Consider the following 20,629-nt stretch of genomic DNA (forward strand, 5'->3'; position numbering starts at 1 on the left):
ATCAGATTTTTTCAATTACTACAGTTTATTAATGATCTATAAACCTGAGCAGGTGAGGACCAGGCAAAGCCTGAAGAAGGTCGTGGAGGAGTTAGTAATGGAGTGACTAGGAGGAGGGCACTACTAATAATCTGGTTTCCGAGTAGAATATTAATATAAGAAGATGCTGGTAATTAATTGATTATTCCTGAGCTGGTTGTTATTTGTGGATAGTGAATCGGATTCTTCCAATTACTACAGTTTATTAATGATCTATAAACCTGAGTAGCTGAGGTCCAGGCAAAGTCTGAGGAAGGTCATGGAGGAGTCATCAATGGAGTGACTAAGAGGAGGGCACTATCAATAATGGAAAGACAAAGTTAGTAGCTATGATGTACAGTATATATTCTGTATACTTGTAAAGTGATTGTGGTTAGAATTTTTTGAGCCTGAAAGATAATTCTGTACCAGAACATAGACCATGTGCTTCCATCATCGATAGTCTAAGGCTACATTCACACATTCAGTATTTAGTCAGTATTTGACATCAGTATGTGTAAGCCAAGACCAGGAGTGGAACAGTCAAAGGAAAAGTATAATAGAAACACGTCACCACTTCTGCATTTTTCACCCACTCCTGGTTTTGGCTTACAAATACTGATGTAAAATACTCACCAAATGCTGAACGTGTGAACGTGGCCTGAGACCCCGATTCATCAGATTTCTGGCGTAAAACACTTTAAACAGGCAAAACATTTTTGCGCAACCCTAAGTTAGAGTTATGCAAAAATGGTGTGACTTTTTGCATTTTCACCCCGGTCACGAGCAGATCTGCCAAAGTGGGGAGAACTTGGGTGGGACAAGGCATGTAGAAGCCTGACCGATAAATTGTTCAAAAGTTAAGCCAGTTAAGCATAACTCACGCCAGGAGTGTTCTTCAGTCCCTGATAAGATGCACGGAAGCGCACGCCAGTGATAAGATATGCCTAATTCATTAAGTGGCATGCTCCTCGAGATGATTAAACTGCATTGTACTCCACCATGCCCCTTCACACTGGGATGCAAAATGCCAGTCTTAATGAATTGAGCCCTAATCATCTTATTATTAAGTTTAGGTCTAAAACATACAAAAAACTTTGTGAATTCATTATTCGTATCAATTAGCGTCAATGTAATAAAGCACTGAAATTCTTCTTTTGAAATAATCCTATCCCCCGGCTCTTTTGCAACCACTCTGTACTTATCGTATATAGTACTGAACCTCTTGCTGTGCCGTGTGCTGTACTTCCCTTGTTCACAATCTTATTACAAGAAGTGTATATCCCTGCAAGGAATCTTGGCTGGTGTCTGTCCAGCTGGGAGGCTGCCATCGTTGCATGTCTATTTTTAATGAGGTTATTCCTCATGGACGCTCCGTCGTACTACAAATCTCCAAGGGCCGTCTTTACCTTAAGAAACAAGTCATTTCTATGTGGAACACATGTATAAAAGTTGGCACAACTACTAAGAAACTACTGTAATTTACCATAAGTCAAGCGTGAGCTTTCTAGTGGAACATTAAGACTCAATATAATTGTATAGTAATGGAACTAGAATTTTGTATTTTTTTGTTACTTTTACATTCATTGACTATTTCGCAAGGAATAAATAGTATACAATATATAGATTTATTCTTCTGATTAATGGTTTGCAGATCAGTAGATAAGAAATGCATCTTGTGTGTACATTTGATGTGATTAAAGGGATTTTCCAGTTTCAGAAAACCCCTGCCCCCAGACGCAAATTGCTTAAAAAAAAATTGCACTTTACTCACCCTTTCTGGGTCCATTGGGGGATCTCTGGCGCTGGTCCCATGTCTGTATGCAGCCAATAAGTGAGCATCTCTGCCAGATTTGACAGCTCGAGACTCAGAGCCGCTGAGTTCGCTGATTGGCTGCAGGGCTTTTGACATGATATCAGTGCTGCAGACAATAACAGATAGTCCAATAGGAGGAGATTGGACCATGTCTGAGAAATTCAGCGCAATGGTCCAGATTTTGGAGGAATGTAAACTAATTGTCTTGCTTATATGTAATATTCTGTGCGATATCTCCTTTATTAATGTCTCTGATGATGAAATATAAAGGACAATAATCCAGTGGTTTTACTAACATTATGTTCTTTTGGTTACAGCAAAGTTCAAGGATAACCTGCATTTTATGCTATGTTTTCCAAACAATATAATCTATTTCCTTTTAGGTTTGAAGACAAAGAAAATAAGATTAATCAATGTTTTTTTTTTCTCTTATTTCTTTACAATGTCCATATGTAGCAATTACAAGCACTTTTCTGTTTTCTTCCAGCAGGCACAGCCTAATGCAGAATGGCGCTTCTCACAGGCTCAGAGACCCGGACCAAGTGGGTGAGTAGATCACTATATGTGTGGATATGTATATACAGAATATATTTTTATTCCTATATTTACAAAAGGGTGACTTTCACTCTTAATGTAGTGCAACTTACCTACACACTGCAGCTCCCATGGAGCCACCAACTATGATTACATGCTGATTGTCTCAAGAGCGGCTGTCAAAAAAGCATAAAGCATAAAAAATTGGATTTCTACATGCCAGGGCCCCTTCACATGTCTGTTTTTCTTCTATTAGTGCTATCCATGAAAACATGGATATCACTCGTACCTATGACAGTCTATGGGGCAGCTGCCATGTCCGATTTTTTCCTTGAACTGAGTAGTTCGCACAAAAGCCTAAAAAGACTTTTTTCTGATTTTGATCTGAGTGTCGGATCAAACTCGTCAATGCAAGTCCATAGATCTGTGAAAAAATCAGCAATCGGAAACCATCCATGTGCCTTCCATTTTTCACTGACTGTTCGATAGGAGAAGCTTGAGAAACCTCCATCAGTATTTGTTTTCATCTGAGAAAAACTGATCAAACTCAGACTAAACTTTGATGATAAAAACAGCAAATTGTCCAAACTCTGATGACACTGATAAAAAAAACACTGATGAAACTCGAATCATTATTGACTTACAAAAATAAAGACCAATGAGTGAAGTAGCTCTTAGATTACTACTGTAGAAAGTGTGCTCTCTGCATTGTGCTGTTCTTCTATTATTCGTCCAGAAAATGTATGAATGTGTTAACAACTGGGTTTGGCCCTTTTGGATCCAGTAGGTGATATGATTCTATACTTCCCCTCCATCTATACAGAAGTCGTTCATTTTAAATTGCGTTAGAATTTTTTTTATCATTGTAAGCATAAGGCATAATGAGAATAAGATGAAATACAACAAAAACAACCAACTATAAAATAGACATGAGGCACAAATGGTTGACTTTATATTGAGCTCCTACTGGGGTTATCTTCTGATGATTCTTTGAGGCCCATTTTTGTGTCAGAGTCAGGGCCACTGGACGATCCTCTGGTAGGGTTGTAGATGGGGATCCTTTGGTAGGGGTTGTAGATAGGGATCCTCTGGTAGGGGTGTAGATGGGGATCCTCTAGTAGGAGTGTAGATAGGGATCCTCTGGCAGGGGTATAGATAGGGATCCTCTGGTAGGGGTGTAGATAGGGATCCTTTGGCAGGGGTGTAGATAGGGATCCTCTGGTAAGGGTATAGATAGGGATCCTCTGGTGGGGGTGTAGATGGGGATCCTCTGGTAGGGGTATAGATAGGGATCCTCTGGTGGGGGTGTAGATGGGGATCCTCTGGTAGGGGTGTAGATGGGGATCCTCTGGCAGGGGTGTAGATAGGGATCCTGTGATAGGGGTATAGATAAGGATCCTCTGGTAGAGGTGTAGAGAGGGATCCTATGGTAGCGGTGTAGATAGTGATACTCTGGTAGGGGTGTAGATAGGGATCCTCTGGTAAGGGTACAGATAGGGATCCTCTGGTGGGGGTGTAGATGGAGATCCTCTGGAAGGGGTGTAGATAGGGATCCTCTGGTAGGGGTGTAGATGGGGATTCTCTGGTAGGGGTGTAGATAGGGATCCTCTGGTAAGGGTGTAGATGGGGATTCTCTGGTAGGGGTGTAGATAGGGATCCTCTGGTAGGGGTGTAGATAGGGATCCTTTGGCAGGGGTGTAGATAGGGATCCTCTGGTAAGGGTACAGATAGGGATCCTCTGGTGGGGGTGTAGATGGAGATCCTCTGGAAGGGGTGTAGATAGGGATCCTCTGGTAGGGGTGTAGATAGGGATCCTCTGGTAGGGATGTAGAGAGATATCCTATGGTAGGGGTGTAGATGGCGATCCTCTGGTAAGGGTATAGATAGGGATCCTCTGGTGGGGGTGTAGAGAGAGATCCTATGGTAGGGGTGTAGATAGGGATCCTCTGGTAAGGGTATAGATAGGGATCCTCTGGTGGGGGTGTAGATGAGGATCCTCTGGTAGGAGTGTAGATAGGGATCCTCTGGTAGGGGTGTAGATAGGGATCCTCTGGTAGAGGTATAGATAGGGATCCTCTGGTAGGGGTGTAGATAGGGATCCTCTTGTAGGAGTGTAGATAGGAATCCTCTGGTAGGGGTATAGATAGGGATCCTCTGGTAGGTGTGTAGATGGGGATCCTCTGGTAGTGGTGTAGATAGGGATCCTCTGATAGGGGTATAGATAAGGATCCTCTGGTAGCGGAGTAGAGAGGGATCCTATGGTAGGGGTGTAGATAGGGATCCTCTGGTAGAGGTATAGATAGGGATCCTCTGGTAGGGGTGTAGATAGGGATCCTTTGGTAGAGGTTTAGATAGGGATCCTCTGGTAGAGGTATAGATAGGGATCCTCCGGTAGGGGTATAGATGGGGATTCTCTGGTAGGAGTGTAGATGGGAGCCTCTGGTAGGGATGTAGATAGGGATCCTCTGATAGGGGTGTAGATAGGGATCCTCTGGTAGAGGTATAGATAGGGATCCTCTGGTAGGGGTGTAGATGGGGATTCTCTGGTAGGGGTGTAGATGGGGAGCAATCTGGTAGGGATGTAGATAGGGATCCTCTGGTAGGGATGTAGATGGGGATCCTCTGGTAGGGGTATAGATAGGGATCCACTGGTAGGTGTGTAGATGGGGAACCTCTGGTAGGGGTGTAGATAGGGATCCTCTGGTAGGTGTATAGATGGGGATCCTCTGGTAGGGGTGTAGATGGGGATCCTCTGGTAAGGATGTAGATAGGGATACTCTGGTAGGGATGTAGATGGGAATCCTCTGGTAGGGGTGTAGATGTGGATCCTCTGGTAGGGGTGTAGATACATTGGGTGGGAGAGCAACAGGGACATGTGCCCTGCATGCTGAGTTCCAAGAAAGGGAGTTATGAAAACAGACTTTGTCAGTATATTTAGATATAGAGCTTGGCCAATAAACTGAACTATTGTGAAGAAAGCCTATCTAAGACTCTACCCTCTGACCAGTCTGACCTTGAGTACATCACATTGCTATAGTGATCTCCATCACTAAGCTTAGGACATAGGATTTTTGTGTGAAAAGATATAATATACCATTGGTTATTTATACATGCAGTGGACATGTCCAGTATACACATGACCCATCTTATTTGTTGAACCTCGTTGTTATTTTGCCTAAAAAAAAATTCAAAACTATAATTCAGGAACACTAGAACGGAAACTGTGTACCTAAGTAATTCTTATGTGCCACAGGAGATATATTGGTAAAAGAAATCCAAGAGATTTGGATAATGCATCATATCTGAGAATAAGAGGGCATACATTTGTATCTCCATTTGGAGTATTAGTAGTATGATTTGTTTGTACACTCACTTCTTAGTGAACAAAGCTGAACGTATCCAGTATACGAGGTTAAAGGGGTATTCTCAAGTTTGGAAGTTATCCTTATACATGAAATAATATGAGATAAGGGCAGCAGTGGACACAGATGGAAGAGGGCCCCTGTACAAGAACAATATATGGGCCCCTCTTTGTGCCTGTGACAGGACCTGCTTCCTTATTTGAAAGTGGGCCCCTTTACCTCTTGGGCACCTGTGCGGCTGCCCATGTTGCACCAATGATATGTCTGTCCCTGGAAAGGGGATATCTTCACATTCGCTGGAGGTCCGCCCGCTGGAGCTCCCAACAATCCCAGGAACCGGAGCTCTGAAGAGGGAATGTAACAGTGGTCTATAATGCGCACTGTCACTCTGTTCATTCTTACTCTTCATTCAGCTGACTTATGATGACCACATGAAAGTTGAACTGAACTGGTGGTTAAGAATAAGTTGAAAGTTGCTTACAAGAAGGAAGATGAGAGTTACAAACTAAGCGCTATCTCACTGATGGATTCCCAGCCAGCAATAGATAGCTCTACACATAGGCAATGAAAGGCAAAGGGTGCAACATTTTTAATTAAACAAAATAGCAAAAATGATTTCTAGCCCAAAATACATTAATTTAAGAAAAAAAAATATTGTTTACTTGCACATATTTCTAATACTCAGATGAATTTGCCAAATCATATATGAACTACAATATATCTTTGGATTTCATTGAAAAATATCAAAATTATTTTTACTTTAGTGCAAAAAGTCGTTAAAGGAGTTGTCCACTACTTTCATATTGATGCCCTATCCATAGGATAGGGCATCAATGTATGATCGGCCAGGGTCCCACACGCGGCAGCCCCGCCGATCAGCTGTTATTGGTGCTGGCAGCGGCCGCAGACCGGAAGTACTTACCTGCGGTGCTTGGCTGTCAAGTTGTAGTGGCCGGCGCTGGGTACTACACATCTGCCTCCAATTCAATTGAGTAGGAGGTGGATGTGCAGCAACAAGCGCTGGCCACTACAACTTGACGGTCAAGCACCGCAGGTAAGTACTTCTGGTCGGCGGCCTCCGCCACCGGCACCGATAACAGCTGATCGGCGGGGGTGCGGCGTGCGGGACCCCGGCAGATCATACATTGATGCCCTATCCTAAGCATAGGGCATCAGTGTGAAAGTACTGCAGAACTCCTTTAAGATTTTACATGGAAACTGAAACTTCAGGTGAATTGCCTTCCCTAGCTAATAATATGACAAATCAGAGACTCATAATCACCAGTGACTTCTAGTGATAAAGACAATAAAAACAAATCTAATCATGGACTTTGTAAAGAAGGTCATTCCATGGGCCAAGGGTGGTTCAAAATTAAAAAAAAACCTCCATACGCACTTACACTCCATATGCAGCTATCGGATTGGCGGGACTCCTCAGTAATGCTGAATGCATTCATGGCTGCTCTTGGCTTCCTTTTCTGGTGGGGGCATCATGTGACCATTGCAGCCAGTCAATGGAAGAAACATTTTTTTTTATACTTGGGCAGAATATCAAATCAAGTGCTGATTGGCTGCATTTGACACATGAGGCTCCCACTAGAAGGGGAAGCCAGAAGCCCGGTGGAGGGACCTTGGCGGCATAACAAATGAGCAGTGTTGAACCAGTAAGTATGTATTTTTTTAATTTTGACCTACCCAGGTTCCATTGATTAAGTGTTTAAAAGTAGTGGAAAAGCAATATTTTATTTAGCGGTGTCACCCTACAATTAAAAGCTATTATCTTTCCAGTGATAGTCTCTATTTATTGGGGGTTCCACCACTCGGTATATCCATTAACACAGCTGTACTTGGTTATGTTCATCAGTCTTATAAACAATGGATGCAGGATCATCATTCCTTTCCAACAGAGGACACAGGACCTCCATTCTACTGGAGGTCCGAGGTTTAGGAGCCTCCTTGCCCAAACAGACACTTTCAACCTATCCTGTGGATAGGTGATAAACTAATTGTAGGACAACCCTTTAATTCAGGAATCAGAAAATATAATACTTTATAATACAGTATAATTCACAATATTTCAAATAAATCTGCCAAGATGGTGATAGTTATACTTCAACTGACATTGTTTCATTGCCTTGGGCCTTAGGGCCACAAAGGATCCAATTATCCCATCTGTTTTAACAAAGTAACTACTCTACTGATGTTTTATATATAAAGGAAAAAAATTGTCAATTTAATTTTGTTCTAGTGTTGAATAGCGTTTTTTGTTAACACTAGTACAAGCTGTGCATTCATAAAAACATGGCTGAGGCAAGTAACAATAGGGGTCTAAAGGTTTTGCCTTTTGCCTTAGGTCACAAATTTCTGAGTCAACCATGTCAGATGGGAGGAGATCAATAGTTTCATTTTCTACATAGCATAGCATTCTTACACATTTTCCATAAATTGTACTTAAAGGGTTTTTCTGCCACGCTGTATGTTAGCTGGTCACAAAAAAAAGTTTACGGGAAAAAAAGGATATACACTAGTAGTGTGCAATTAATTTTCCCAAGGGGCCACATGAGATGCTGTGACTGATGTGGAGGGCTGAACCAATCAGCCGGACTAAATTCTGCTTATTATTATGGTTTTATATTAATTTTTCTCACTTAATATTTAGCAGCATTAAGTCTGTTGACTAGCTGCTACTGCTAATACATGTTATGATAGGACTTATTGCAACCTGTATTCTTATCTATAGTAGTGAATCAAACCATATAATTTACTACTTTTTATGAAGTTTATATAAAGCAGTAAATCATACTGCTCCTGCTAATCAGCAATTGTACCTTGATCAACAGCTCCCAAATGATGCCCATAGTTCCCACATGCAGTATGATGTCCCCACTGCTTCCTTTCACAGTTTGATGTAGCCACATAATATGATTTCCCCACAAAGCCCCTCACATAGTATAATGTTCCCACAAAGCCCCTTACACAGTATGTCCCCACACAGCCTCGCTACACAGTATTATGTCCCCACACAACCCTCATGCAGAGTGTTATCTCCACACAGTCCTTTACACAGTATTGTTCCCACACAGCCCTTTACACAGTATGATGTCCCCACAAAGGTCGCCACTCAGTATTATGTCCCCACACAGCCTCCCACTCAGAATTTTGTCCCCGTAGAGCCCTCTTACACTGTATTATATACCCATACAGACCCCTTACACAGTATTATGTCCCCACAAAGCCCCCTACTCCAAATAATGTCTACGCACAGTCCTCTTACGCAGTATTACATTCTCAAATAGCCACACAATCAGAAAGATGTCCCTACACAGCCCCTTTACACATTATTGTCCCCGCACAGCCCCCTTACACAGTATGGTGTCTCCACATAACTCCAAACTCAGTATTATGTCCTCACACTCAGAATATTGTCCCGATACAGCCCTCTTACACAGTATTATGTACTCACACAGCCCCCCTACACAATATTATGTCTCCACGCAGCAACCCATTCACAATGCTGTCCCTACACAGACCCCTTACACAGTATTATGTCCCCACAAATCTCCCCACTCAAAATAATGTCTACACATAGCCCCCTTAAACCGTATTATGTTTCTGACGCGCCCCTGGGCCTGTTGTGTCGCGCAGCGTCTCGCGCACGGGGGCTTACCCGGAACCGGATCAGATGAGGGTTGTAGTCTCCGAGTGGCGGGGACCCGGTCCGTGCCCAGGGAGTCAAACTCAGTGTGTGGCAGTCTTGATAGGTGTTATTTGAGTGTCGACTACGCCACCCGTTGATTTGCAGCTATGGAGCTGCCGCTGCAGGGCAGACCGCTGAGGCCGGTGTAGAATTGTGCAGCGTGATAGTATAACCCCCAACGGGAGGGGTATGGCCTCAGGGCAGCCGACGTGGAAGATGGGGGTAGCAGGAACCACTCAGAGACGGTGCGGTGTAATTCAGGGTCTTTACTGGTAACAACGATAGACCCTCCCGGAGTACTTGCTAGCGAACGGGGCCTGGTCAGTCCTTGAGCAGATGGGATCTCCCCTGGCCAGGCGGAGTTGTAGGCCTCCCAAACTGACTGTACTCTTCTGGCTACCTTGCTAGAAGCGGATATAAGTAGCCCACGTCCCTGAGTGTTCCGTGTGGTGCTCACCCGTATGGCCGGTGACTCTGGGCCTTCTAATGGCTTCCGCTCCACGATGGCGGTGCTGGTCCCACGCGTGTGACCTTGCCTTCGGGTTTCTGGGCCTGAGGACCTGAAATCCCCTGCCGGTCGGCTTCTGCTGCTGGGTAAGAGTTAGTCCCCACAGCCTCGGACGCCGGGTCCGGTAAGAAAGCTTCTCAGTCAGGGCGAGCTCTGCAGCTGCCAGCCCCTGACTCGTAGTAGTATTGCTCCCACTGAGCTTCTGCTGTTTCTTCCTATGACTGTTTCTCGTCTCTACTCTCCTTGACTCCTAACCCTGCCTCAGCCCCGGGTTTATATAGGGGAAGTTCTTCCCCTCCCAAGACTGGGCAGGAGGTGTGGCATGCACAGGATCCCTGACCAAAGGACCTCCCACCTGCTCTCAGACATAACATTACATTACTGTGGAAACCAGACCCCTGGGGTGCCACATTTCCACAGAACCCCATTACACTGTATTATGTCCTCACATAGCCACACAATGAGAATGAGGTCCCACTCCCTACACAGCCCCTTTACACAGAAGTATGTCCTCACAAACCCCCATGTTCAGTATTAAGTCCCCACACAGCCACCAACACAGTGTTATGCCACTCCTTCATCTGCCTATCCCCATTCTCCAGATGCTCTGGTCTGCACTGTGTACTGAGGCACTGCTGGCACGATGTAGTGACATCATTGTGCCTCCTGTCTTCCCAGACCCACATGCTCAGTGATGGAACTAGTAGCTGATGACTCCCTGTTTCATCAGTGCATTCACTGGTATCTGTATTCCGAGGATGCAGATATCATTGAAAATGAGATGCTGGGCGGAGGGTGGCTGCGTAGTGTTGGACGCCACTGCATAAAGCCTTTTGGCTGTCCCTGTCCGCAGGCTGCACTGTAACAGCCAAAGGGCTGCACTTTTGCCCAGGTCTGATATACTGTACCCTATTCCATCAAACAGAATTCAGTAAAAAAGTTCTATATTTAATGTTTGTGGCTTTTTTCCAATTCTTTAGCACCGTGTCTCCTCATAAATAAGAATTACTCCAAATATAAACCCTAGCATGATTTTGCAGGATTTTTGGAGCATACTTGAAATATAAACGAAACTCCAAAAATACAACTGCTTAAGGACCTTTGATGACAGCACGGTCATGTGACAATGATATCAGCAAAGATCCTTTAACTGCGGGAGTCTAGAGGAACGGAAAAGGAGACAGGCTGATATGTACCGCATGCCGGTGTGTGTTTATACATGTGTATGTGCAGTGTGACTGTGCAGTCTGCGTGTATATATGTGTATAGATGTATGTGCAGTCTGTATGTGTATGTGCAGTGTGTGTGTTGATTTTTTTTTGTTGAAGAATAAATGTGGATTATTGTTCATGTAAAAAAAAGCCATCGCCTGAAAATACAGGTGCGTCTCACAAAATTAGAATATCATGAAAAAGTTAATTTATTTCAGTTCTTCAATACAAAAAGTGAAACTCATATATTATATAGAGTCATTACAAACTGAGTGATCTATTTCAAGTGTTTATTTCTGTTAATGTTGATGATTATGCCTTACAGTCAATGAAAACACAAAAATCATTATCTCAGTAAATTAGAATAAATAACAAAAAACCCTTGCAAAGGTTTCCTATGTATTTAAAAAGGTCCCTTAGTCTGTTTCAGTAGGCTCCATAATCATGGGAAAGACTGCTGACTTGACAGATGTCCAGAAGGCAGTCATTCACACACTCCACAAGGAGGGTAAGCCACAAAAGGTCATTGCTAAAGAAGCTGGCTGTTAACAGAGTGCTGTATCCAAACATATTAATGGAAAGTTGAGTGGAAGGAAAAAGTGTGGTAGAAAAAGGTGCACAAGCAACCGGGATAGCCACAGCCTTGAAAGGATTGTTAAGAAAAGGACATTCAAAAATTTGGGGGGACTTTCACAAGGAGTGGACTGCTGCTGGAGTCATTGCTTCAAGAGTCACCACACACAGACGTATCCATCCAGGACATGGGCTACAAGTGTCGCATTCCTTGTGTCAAGCCACTCATGACCAATAGACAACTCCAGAAGCGTCTTACCTGGGCCAAGGAGAAAAAGACCTGGACTATTGCTCAGTGGTCCAAGGTGTTGTTTTCAGGTGAAAGTAAATTTTGCATTTCATTTGGAAATCAAGGTCCCAGAGTCTGGAAGAAGAGTGGAGAGGCACACAATCCAAGCTGCTTGAGGTCTAGTGTGAAGTTTCCACAATCAGTGATGGTTTGGGGAGCCATGTCATCTGCTGGTGTAGGTCCACTGTGTTTTATCAAGACCAAAGTCAGCACAGCCGTCTACCAGGAAATTTTAGAGCACTTCATGCTTCCCTCTGCCAACAAGCTTTTGGGAGATGGAAATTTCATTCACCTGCAGGACTTGGCCCCTGTCCACACTGCCAAAAGTCCCTGGTTTAAAAACAACAGTATCACTATGCTTGATTGACCAGCAAACTCGCCTGACTTTATCCCCATAGAGAATCTTTGGGGTATTGTCAAGAGGAAGATGAGAGACACCAGACCCAACAATGCTGACGAGCTGAAGGCTGCTATCAAAGCAACCTGGGCTTCCATAACACCTCAGCAGTGCCACAGGCTGATTGCCTCCATGCCACGCCGCATTGATGCAGTAATTGATGCAAAAGGAGCCCCAACCAGGTATTAAGTGCATTTACTGAACATACATTTCAGTAGGCCAACATTTCGGATTTTAAAATCATTTTTCAAGCTGTTGTTAGAAATGATTCTAATTTACTGAGATAATGACTTTTGTGTTTTCATTGACTGTAAGCCATAATGATCAACATTAACAGAAATAAACACTTGAAATAGATCACTCTGTTTGTAATGACTCTATATAATATATGAGTTTCACTTTTTGTATTGAAGAACTGAAATAAATTAACTTTTTGATGATATTCTAATTTTGTGAGAAGCACCTGCAAGTCCTAACCCATCTTTCGGAGCAAAAAATAATATGACAGTGTCTTATTTTTGGGGAACCACAGTATATACAGTACAGACCAAAAGTTTGGACACACCTTCTCATTTAAAAATTTTTCAGTATTTTCATGACTATGAAAATTGTACATTCACACTGAAGGCATCAAAACTATGAATTAACACATGTGGAATTATATACTTTACAAAAAAGTGTGAAACAACTGAAAATATGTCTTATATAGAGATGAGCGTTGTTCTACTCGAACTGTTCGCCAATCTCAAATTCGAGCTGTTTTGGGCGGTGTTCGAGCCGTTCGGCGAACACGAACAATTTGAGAAAAATTCGGCTGTTCGAGGTTATGTTCGATAACTGTTCGTGCACCAAAATCATAACTGGATTTTTTCTCAGTAATGATGAAAATTAATGTTAATACGCAGTTTGAGTGTACAGCGGGGCGGGGGGAGGGGCAGGGGATGGATCTCTGCAGGAATAATGAAGATCTCCATTTTTTTTTCTCTTTCCCGCATTTACAGTGGGGAGGTGCAATCTGTCAGCCTATCAGCAGCGCACACACGGAGCGAAGTGCTTTTTTTCACACAAGCAAGGGCATGTGTCTTTGGCAGTGTATGTCACATGTCCTTGCCCTATAAGACCAAGCCATTTTCCCCGTCGCCACCATTTTCTCACTGCTGCAGCTGCGTGTTAGACGGCACCGCTGTTGCTGTGTGCGCTATACCTTATTAATTTCAAGCCAATTTTCGCACAAATCTACAGATAGCTTGGGAGTAGGGAATAGTTGTGATTGCAGTCCTTTTAAGGACTAGGTTACAGCATTTCCTACGACTTTTATCAGGCAGGTCTGTGCTCTTAAATAGATAGATTGTGGGAGTAAAGACTAATTGTAATTGGAGTCCTTTTCAGGACTAGGTTACATCAGTTCCTATCAGTTTTTGCCAGGCAGGTCTGTGCCAGTGCTGTGCAAGTTTTTTTCACAGCATTTGGCTGAATCTAGCAAAGCTAATCCTTTTTGGCCTATTGCAGAGTGTGTTAGTGGAGTAGCCTATCTGTGTTGCAAGATATACCACCTGTGTATAGAATACCAATTTTTTTACTGCACCTAGTGAAGATAAATCTTTTGGGCATAGCATCATTCTATTAGTCCATCTATACTGACCTCCATCAGGTTGCAAATTGAATATAATTTTTTTCTGCATCTAGCTCTGAAAAAATATTGGGCTTCTAGGTGTGTGTGGGACTTGTTCTATTAATCCATCTATACAGACCTCCATCAGGTTGCAAACTGAATATATTTTTTTCTGCATCTACCTCTGAAAAAATATTGGGCTTCTAGCTGTGTGTGTGACTTGTTCTATTAATCCATCTATACAGACCTCCATCAGGTTGCAAACTGAATATATTTTTTTCTGCATCTACCTCTGAAAAAATATTGGGCTTCTAGCTGTGTGTGGGACTTGTTCTATTAATCCATCTATACAGACCTCCATCAGGTTGCAAATTGAATATATTTTTTTCTGCATCTACCTCTGAAAAAATATTGGGCTTCTAGCTGTGTGTGGGACTTGTTCTATTAATCCATCTATACAGACCTCCATCAGGTTGCAAACTGAATATATTTTTTTCTGCATCTACCTCTGAAAAAATATTGGGCTTCTAGCTGTGTGTGGGACTTGTTCTATTAATCCATCTATACAGACCTCCATCAGGTTGCAAACTGAATATATTTTTTTTCTGCATCTACCTCTGAAAAAATATTGGGCTTCTAGCTGTGTGTGGGACTTGTTCTATTAATCCATCTATACAGACCTCCATCAGGTTGCAAACTGAATATATTTTTTTCTGCATATACCTCTGAAAAAATATTGGGCTTCTAGCTGTGTGTGGGACTTGTTCTATTAATCCATCTATACAGACCTCCATCAGGTTGCAAACTGAATATATTTTTTTCTGCATCTACCTCTGAAAAAATATTGGGCTTCTAGCTGTGTGTGGGACTTGTTCTATTAATCCATCTATACAGACCTCCATCAGGTTGCAAACTGAATATATTTTTTTCTGCATCTACCTCTGAAAAAATATTGGGCTTCTAGCTGTGTGTGGGACTTGTTCTATTAATCCATCTATACAGACCTCCATCAGGTTGCAAACTGAATATATTTTTTTCTGCATCTACCTCTGAAAAAATATTGGGCTTCTAGCTGTGTGTGGGACTTGTTCTATTAATCCATCTATACAGACCTTCATCAGGTTGCAAACTGAATATATTTTTTTCTGCATCTACCTCTGAAAAAATATTGGGCTTCTAGCTGTGTGTGGGACTTGTTGTATTAGTCCATCTATACTGACCTCCATCAGGTTGCAAACTGAATATATTTTTTTCTGCATCTACCTCTGAAAAAATATTGGGCTTCTAGCTGTGTGTGGGACTTGTTCTATTAATCCATCTATACAGACCTCCATCAGGTTGCAAACTGAATATATTTTTTGCTGCATCTACCTCTGAAAAAATATTGGGCTTCTAGCTGTGTGTGGGACTTGTTGTATTAGTCCATCTATACTGACCTCCATCAGGTTGCAAACTGAATATATTTTTTCCTGCATCTACCTCTGAAAAAATATTGGGCTTCTAGCTGTGTGTGGGACTTGTTCTATTAATCCATCTATACAGACCTCCATCAGGTTGCAAATTGAATATAATTTTTTTCTGCATCCAACCCAGCCAATAGTTTTGGCCTAATACCACAGTTTGGCCACTCAGCTCTGCTCGGTTCCCATCCATTGTTTTTTTGTGCAAACAACTCCAGAGTTGTGAATTAGTTAACCACCAAAATGAGTGGAAAAAGGCCTGCTGCTGGTGGAAAGGGGAATAGGCGTGTTGGGAAGGGGAAAAAAGGTTGTGTCCGTGGGGTAGGTGTTAAAGCAACAGTAACATCTGCAGAAGAAAGACCATCTTCCAGCCAAACTAAAATGTCTACTTCTTTTAGCGGACAATGTGATAAGATCCCTTTCTTACGGCCACGCCAATCGCTACAAATTCCAGATGAGGCACAAAAACAGCAGGTGCTTCAACGGATATCAAGTGCTCCTTTAAGTGGGCTCTCCTCCACATCAACTTCAACATCACAAATACTCCAGTCCTCAAAGGTGTCACCCCAATCGCACTTGCTTCCTCACAGCTCCCAAATCTCCAGCTGCCCGTCTGAGTATGAGGTAGAACAGATGGTTGAGTCTGCAGAGCTGTTTACTCATTCTATAGCCTGGGAATCAGAGGTCGACTCCAGCGCTTCTGTGAATCCAGACGAGGAAATGATCTGCACTGATGCCCAGAATCTTTATGAGTCGGATGCAGGACCAGACGCAGAAGGTTCTGACCATAATGTACACCCTCATTCCCAAACTGTAACTCCTGTTGGTGGAGACAATGAGGAAGACGATGATAAGACTCAAATACGTGATTGGAGCGACAACTTTAGTTTTTTGTCAGGGCAGGAACAGGTTGGCTCTGAGGATGACGGGTGTGATAACGCACAGGGTGATGATGATGAGGTTGGAGATCCCACTTACTGTCAACCCACAGTCAGCCAAGAGATGAGGTCAGCAGAGGAGGTGGAGGAAGATGCTAGTGACGACGAGGTCAGGTTGCGCCTTCCTGGACAGAGACGTAGTACTGGAAGCACGTCAACAACTGCATCCTCAAACACAACTCTGCCTCTCACCACAAGTCGTGGTGGCTCTTCAGGTCGCATGGGTGCTAAGCCTTGCATAGCCTGGGCATTTTTTCAGATCGATAAAGATGACCCAACTCGTGTTATCTGTAACATTTGTCAGCAAAAGCTAAGTAGAGGCCAAAAAATACATAGTTTGAGTACTTCATGCATGAACCGGCACATGGACATGAAGCATAAGTTGCAGTGCTAAGCTCAGTGTGCTACAATGCGGCCTAGCCGGCCGGGCCAACCACCGTCTGCCATATCTTGTGCATCCGCGGCCTCTTCATCCTCTGTGACTGGGGGGACAGCAGTCACACCTGTTTTGAGGCGCAGACCTGCCACCTCTTTACCCGCAACAGCCAGCGTGATTGGCAGGTCATCATTTTCTTTGGAGGTGGTAACACCAGCTGGTGTTGAGCGCTGTCCGACATCGATAGCACCACCTTTGGATCAAGGCAACCTAACATGTCCGCCTGCATCTTCCTCACAGACCGGCAGTTTGCCGGGGACACCCTTATCAACCCCGTCTAAGCACAATAGCCAGCCCTCGGTCCCTCAGATGTGGACAAGTAAAAGACCATTTCCTCCTAGCCATGAGAAAGCTAAGAGGTTGAATTTCACCATCTGCAAGCTCTTGGCTACAGAAATGCTGCCTTTCCGCCTGGTGGACACAGAGGATTTTCGAGACCTTATGTCCGTCGCAGTGCCCCAGTACCAGATGCCCAGTCGGCACTACTTCTCAAAGAAAGGTGTGCCTGCGCTCCATCAGCATGTCGCACACAACATCACCTCTTCTTTGAGAAACTCTGTGTGTGACAGGGTGCATTTCACCACAGACACTTGGACGAGTAGGCATGGACAGGGGCGTTACATGTCGCTGACTGGGCACTGGGTAACTATGGTGACAGCAGGACAAGGGGCTGCTGTCCAAGTCTTGCCGTCCCCACGAGTTGTGCGTCAATCCTCTTTATGTCAAAGTTCCTCCACTGCTTCTGCCTCCTCAACCTCCTCTCGGTCTTCCACTTGCACCCAAAGCCTGTCTGGTCATGCCACAAGCTTTCTAACTGCGCAGAAGGGATCCTGCACACCTCCTTACTATGCTGGCAGTAGGGCTCAACGTCATCAGGCGGTTTTTACATTGAAATGTCTGGGAAATGTGAGTCACACAGCTGAGGAGTTGTGGTCAGCTCTGGAGAACCAATTTCATGAATGGTTGTCTCCACTGGACCTGAAACCAGGGAAGGCCGTGTGCGACAATGCTGCAAACCTGGGTGCGGCCCTTCGCCGGGGCAATGTCACACACGTGCCTTGTATGGCTCACGTGTTGAACCTGGTTGTCCAGCAATTTTTAGCCCGCTATCCCAGACTAGATGGCCTTCTGCAGAGGGCACGGTCGCTGTGTGCTCACTTCCGCCGTTCGCATCCCGCAGCTCAGCGACTTACATCTCAACAGAAGTCGTTGGGCCTGCCACTTCACCGGCTAAAATGCGATGTGCCTACCCGGTGGAATTCAACTCTGCACATGTTGCAGCGACAGTGGCAGCACCGACAAGCCCTGGTGCAATACGTTCTGACGTATAGCCTGGGCCAACGAGATTCAGAGGTGGGGCAAATCACGCTGGAGGAGTGGTCTCAGATCAGGGACCTATGCACCCTTCTGCACAGTTTTGAAATGGCGACGAAGATGTTTAATGCTGACGATGCCATTATCAGCATGGACTATTCCGGTGATTTACATGCTGGAGCACATGTTAAACAGAATTCGGAGTCAGGTGGTGGCACATGAGGAGGTGGAGGAAGTAGAGGAGGAGGAGTTGTATGCGGAAGGGCTAACATCTGCAAGGTCCAGACGGTCGGCAGCACCAAGGCGGCAGGCATGTGAGGGTGGGGGAGATGGTTTTACCAGGGCGCATGGTAGCAGCCAAACTAGTGAGGAAGGTGCAGGAGCCCAGGAAGAAGTGGAGGACGAACTGATGGAAGACTCATCAGATGAGGGAGACCTTGATCACATTTCTGTTGTGCGAGGTTGGGGGGAGAGGACAGAGGAAGGAAGCATGATTGTTACCTCGCCACCAACACAACAGGGACTTGGTGTTCCTGGATGCGCAACACACATGAGTGCCTTCTTGCTGCCCTACCTGCAACATGACCCTCGAATTGTGAGAATTAGAAATAATCCTGACTACTGGGTTGCCACACTGTTAGATCCCCGGTACAAAAGTAAATTTGCAGAAATTATTACTGCCATAGAAAGGGATGCACGCATGCTGGAGTATCAGCAGAGACTGTTGCAGAATCTTACATGTGCTTTTCCACAAAATACCAGTGGTGCACGTAGTGAATCTCACAGTTCCAACTTGCCAACCGTGGGACCGTCAAGTGTTCAGCACTCAAACCGTAACAGAACCACAGTATCTGCTGGTAACATCAATTTTGCGGAATCATTTCACCACTTTTTTAGCCCATCCTTTGCAAGGCCACAGGAGACAAGAAGTCTGACACATAGTCAACGCCTAGAGACGATGGTACAGGAGTATCTCCAAGTAAACATTGAAGCCACGACTGTGTCACTGGACCCTTGCTCTTTTTGGGCTTCCAATCTGGATAAATGGCCGGAGCTAGCCACTTACGCCTTGGAGATCTTGTCATGCCCCGCAGCCAGCGTTCTGTCTGAACGTGTGTTCAGCGCTGCTGGTGGTGTGCTGACAGATAAGCGCACGCGGCTCTCCACTGATAATGTAGACAGACTCACGTTCATAAAGATGAACAAATCATGGATCCGAAACGACTTTTCTACCCCTGTGTCATCCTGGGGAGAGTAGAAGCTTGATGATTGGTTAAAATCACCCTACCAACCGTTTTAAGCTTTCAAATTACTAATCATGTTTATCTGTATCTTGGCTGGAAAATAATTTGGGCTTTGTAGCAGTGTGCAGCACTGATCCTATTAGGCCATCTATACTAAAGCTTCACCGGATTTAAAATTAATAATAATTTTTAGCTGCATCTAGCCCGGAAAATAATTTTGGGGCTCCGAGATGCGCAAGACACATAAGTGCCTTCTTGCTGCACTACCTGCAGCATGACCCTCATATTGTCAGAATTCGAAGTAATCATGACTACTGGGTTGCCACACTCTTAGATCCCCCAAACTTTTCGATCAACCTTTTCATTTTAATAAAGACCAAAAAAATGGTCATTTTTTAAATTATAAGCATTAGCAGGTTGTTAGAAACTGAAATCAAACAGTTTTCAACTCAAAACTTTATTCTAGGTGATGTACATTTTCACATAGGACCCCTTGTTCGAAAGGAGCTTCTGAACTCTCTCGTCCATTGAATTTGTCAGGTTTTGGATGGTTTCTGCTTCAATTGTTTTGCATGAGGACAGAATACCCTCCCAGAGCTGTTGCTTAGATGTGAACTGCCTCCCGCCATCATAGACACTCCTTTTAATGATGCTCCAAAGGTTCTGAATGGGGTACAGGTCAGGGGAGCATGGGGGTCACACCATAAGTTTGTCCCCTTTTATGCCCATATCAGCCAGAGATGCAGATGTTTTATGTGCAGCATGAGATGGTGCATTATCATGCAGAAAAATGATCTTGCTGTGAAATACACGGTTCTTCTTCTTGAACCATGGCAGGAAGTGCTGTTTGAGAAAATCCACATACATTATGGAGTTCATCTTTAGCGCCTTCAGGGATCCTAAAGGGGCCGACAATCTCTCTCCCCATGATTCCAGCCCAAAACATTACTCCACCTCCTCCTTGTTGGCGCTGTAGCCGTGTTTGCGTGGGGTGTCCATCAACCAGCCATCCTCCACTCCATCCATCTGGACCATCGAGCGCTGCACGGCACTCATCCGTGAACAAAACAGTTTTGAAATCAGTCTTCATGTAATGTTTGGCCCACTGGAGCCGTTTCTGCTTGTGTGAAGTGGATAGAGGAGGTCGAAAGGATGGCGTATCCACAGCTGCAAACCTCTGAAGGACCCTGCATCTTGTTGTTCGGGGGACGTTGGAGGCA

General features: G+C 44.2%; 1 protein-coding gene across 50 annotated transcripts in view; it reads left to right on the plus strand.

Moving 5' to 3' along the window:
* The window catches only part of LOC141164440 (protocadherin gamma-C5-like), a 533,108-nt gene that overhangs the window by 472,706 nt on the left and 39,773 nt on the right, over positions 1-20,629 (plus strand). For 26 of the 50 annotated variants that reach the window (XM_073649723.1, XM_073649726.1, XM_073649715.1 and 23 more), the window contains exon 2: positions 2,325-2,380. In XM_073649723.1, coding sequence (XP_073505824.1) covers positions 2,325-2,380 — 56 coding nt within the window. Of the gene's footprint in view, positions 1-2,321; positions 2,381-20,629 lie in introns of all 50 variants that reach the window. The other 24 variants (XM_073649721.1, XM_073649724.1, XM_073649708.1 and 21 more) reach the window with 1 other exon arrangement.

This window comes from Phyllobates terribilis, unplaced genomic scaffold (genome assembly GCF_046119375.1).
Source record: "Phyllobates terribilis strain yellow unplaced genomic scaffold, ASM4611937v1 Scaffold_10__3_contigs__length_209671492, whole genome shotgun sequence".
Taxonomy (NCBI): domain Eukaryota; kingdom Metazoa; phylum Chordata; class Amphibia; order Anura; family Dendrobatidae; genus Phyllobates; species Phyllobates terribilis.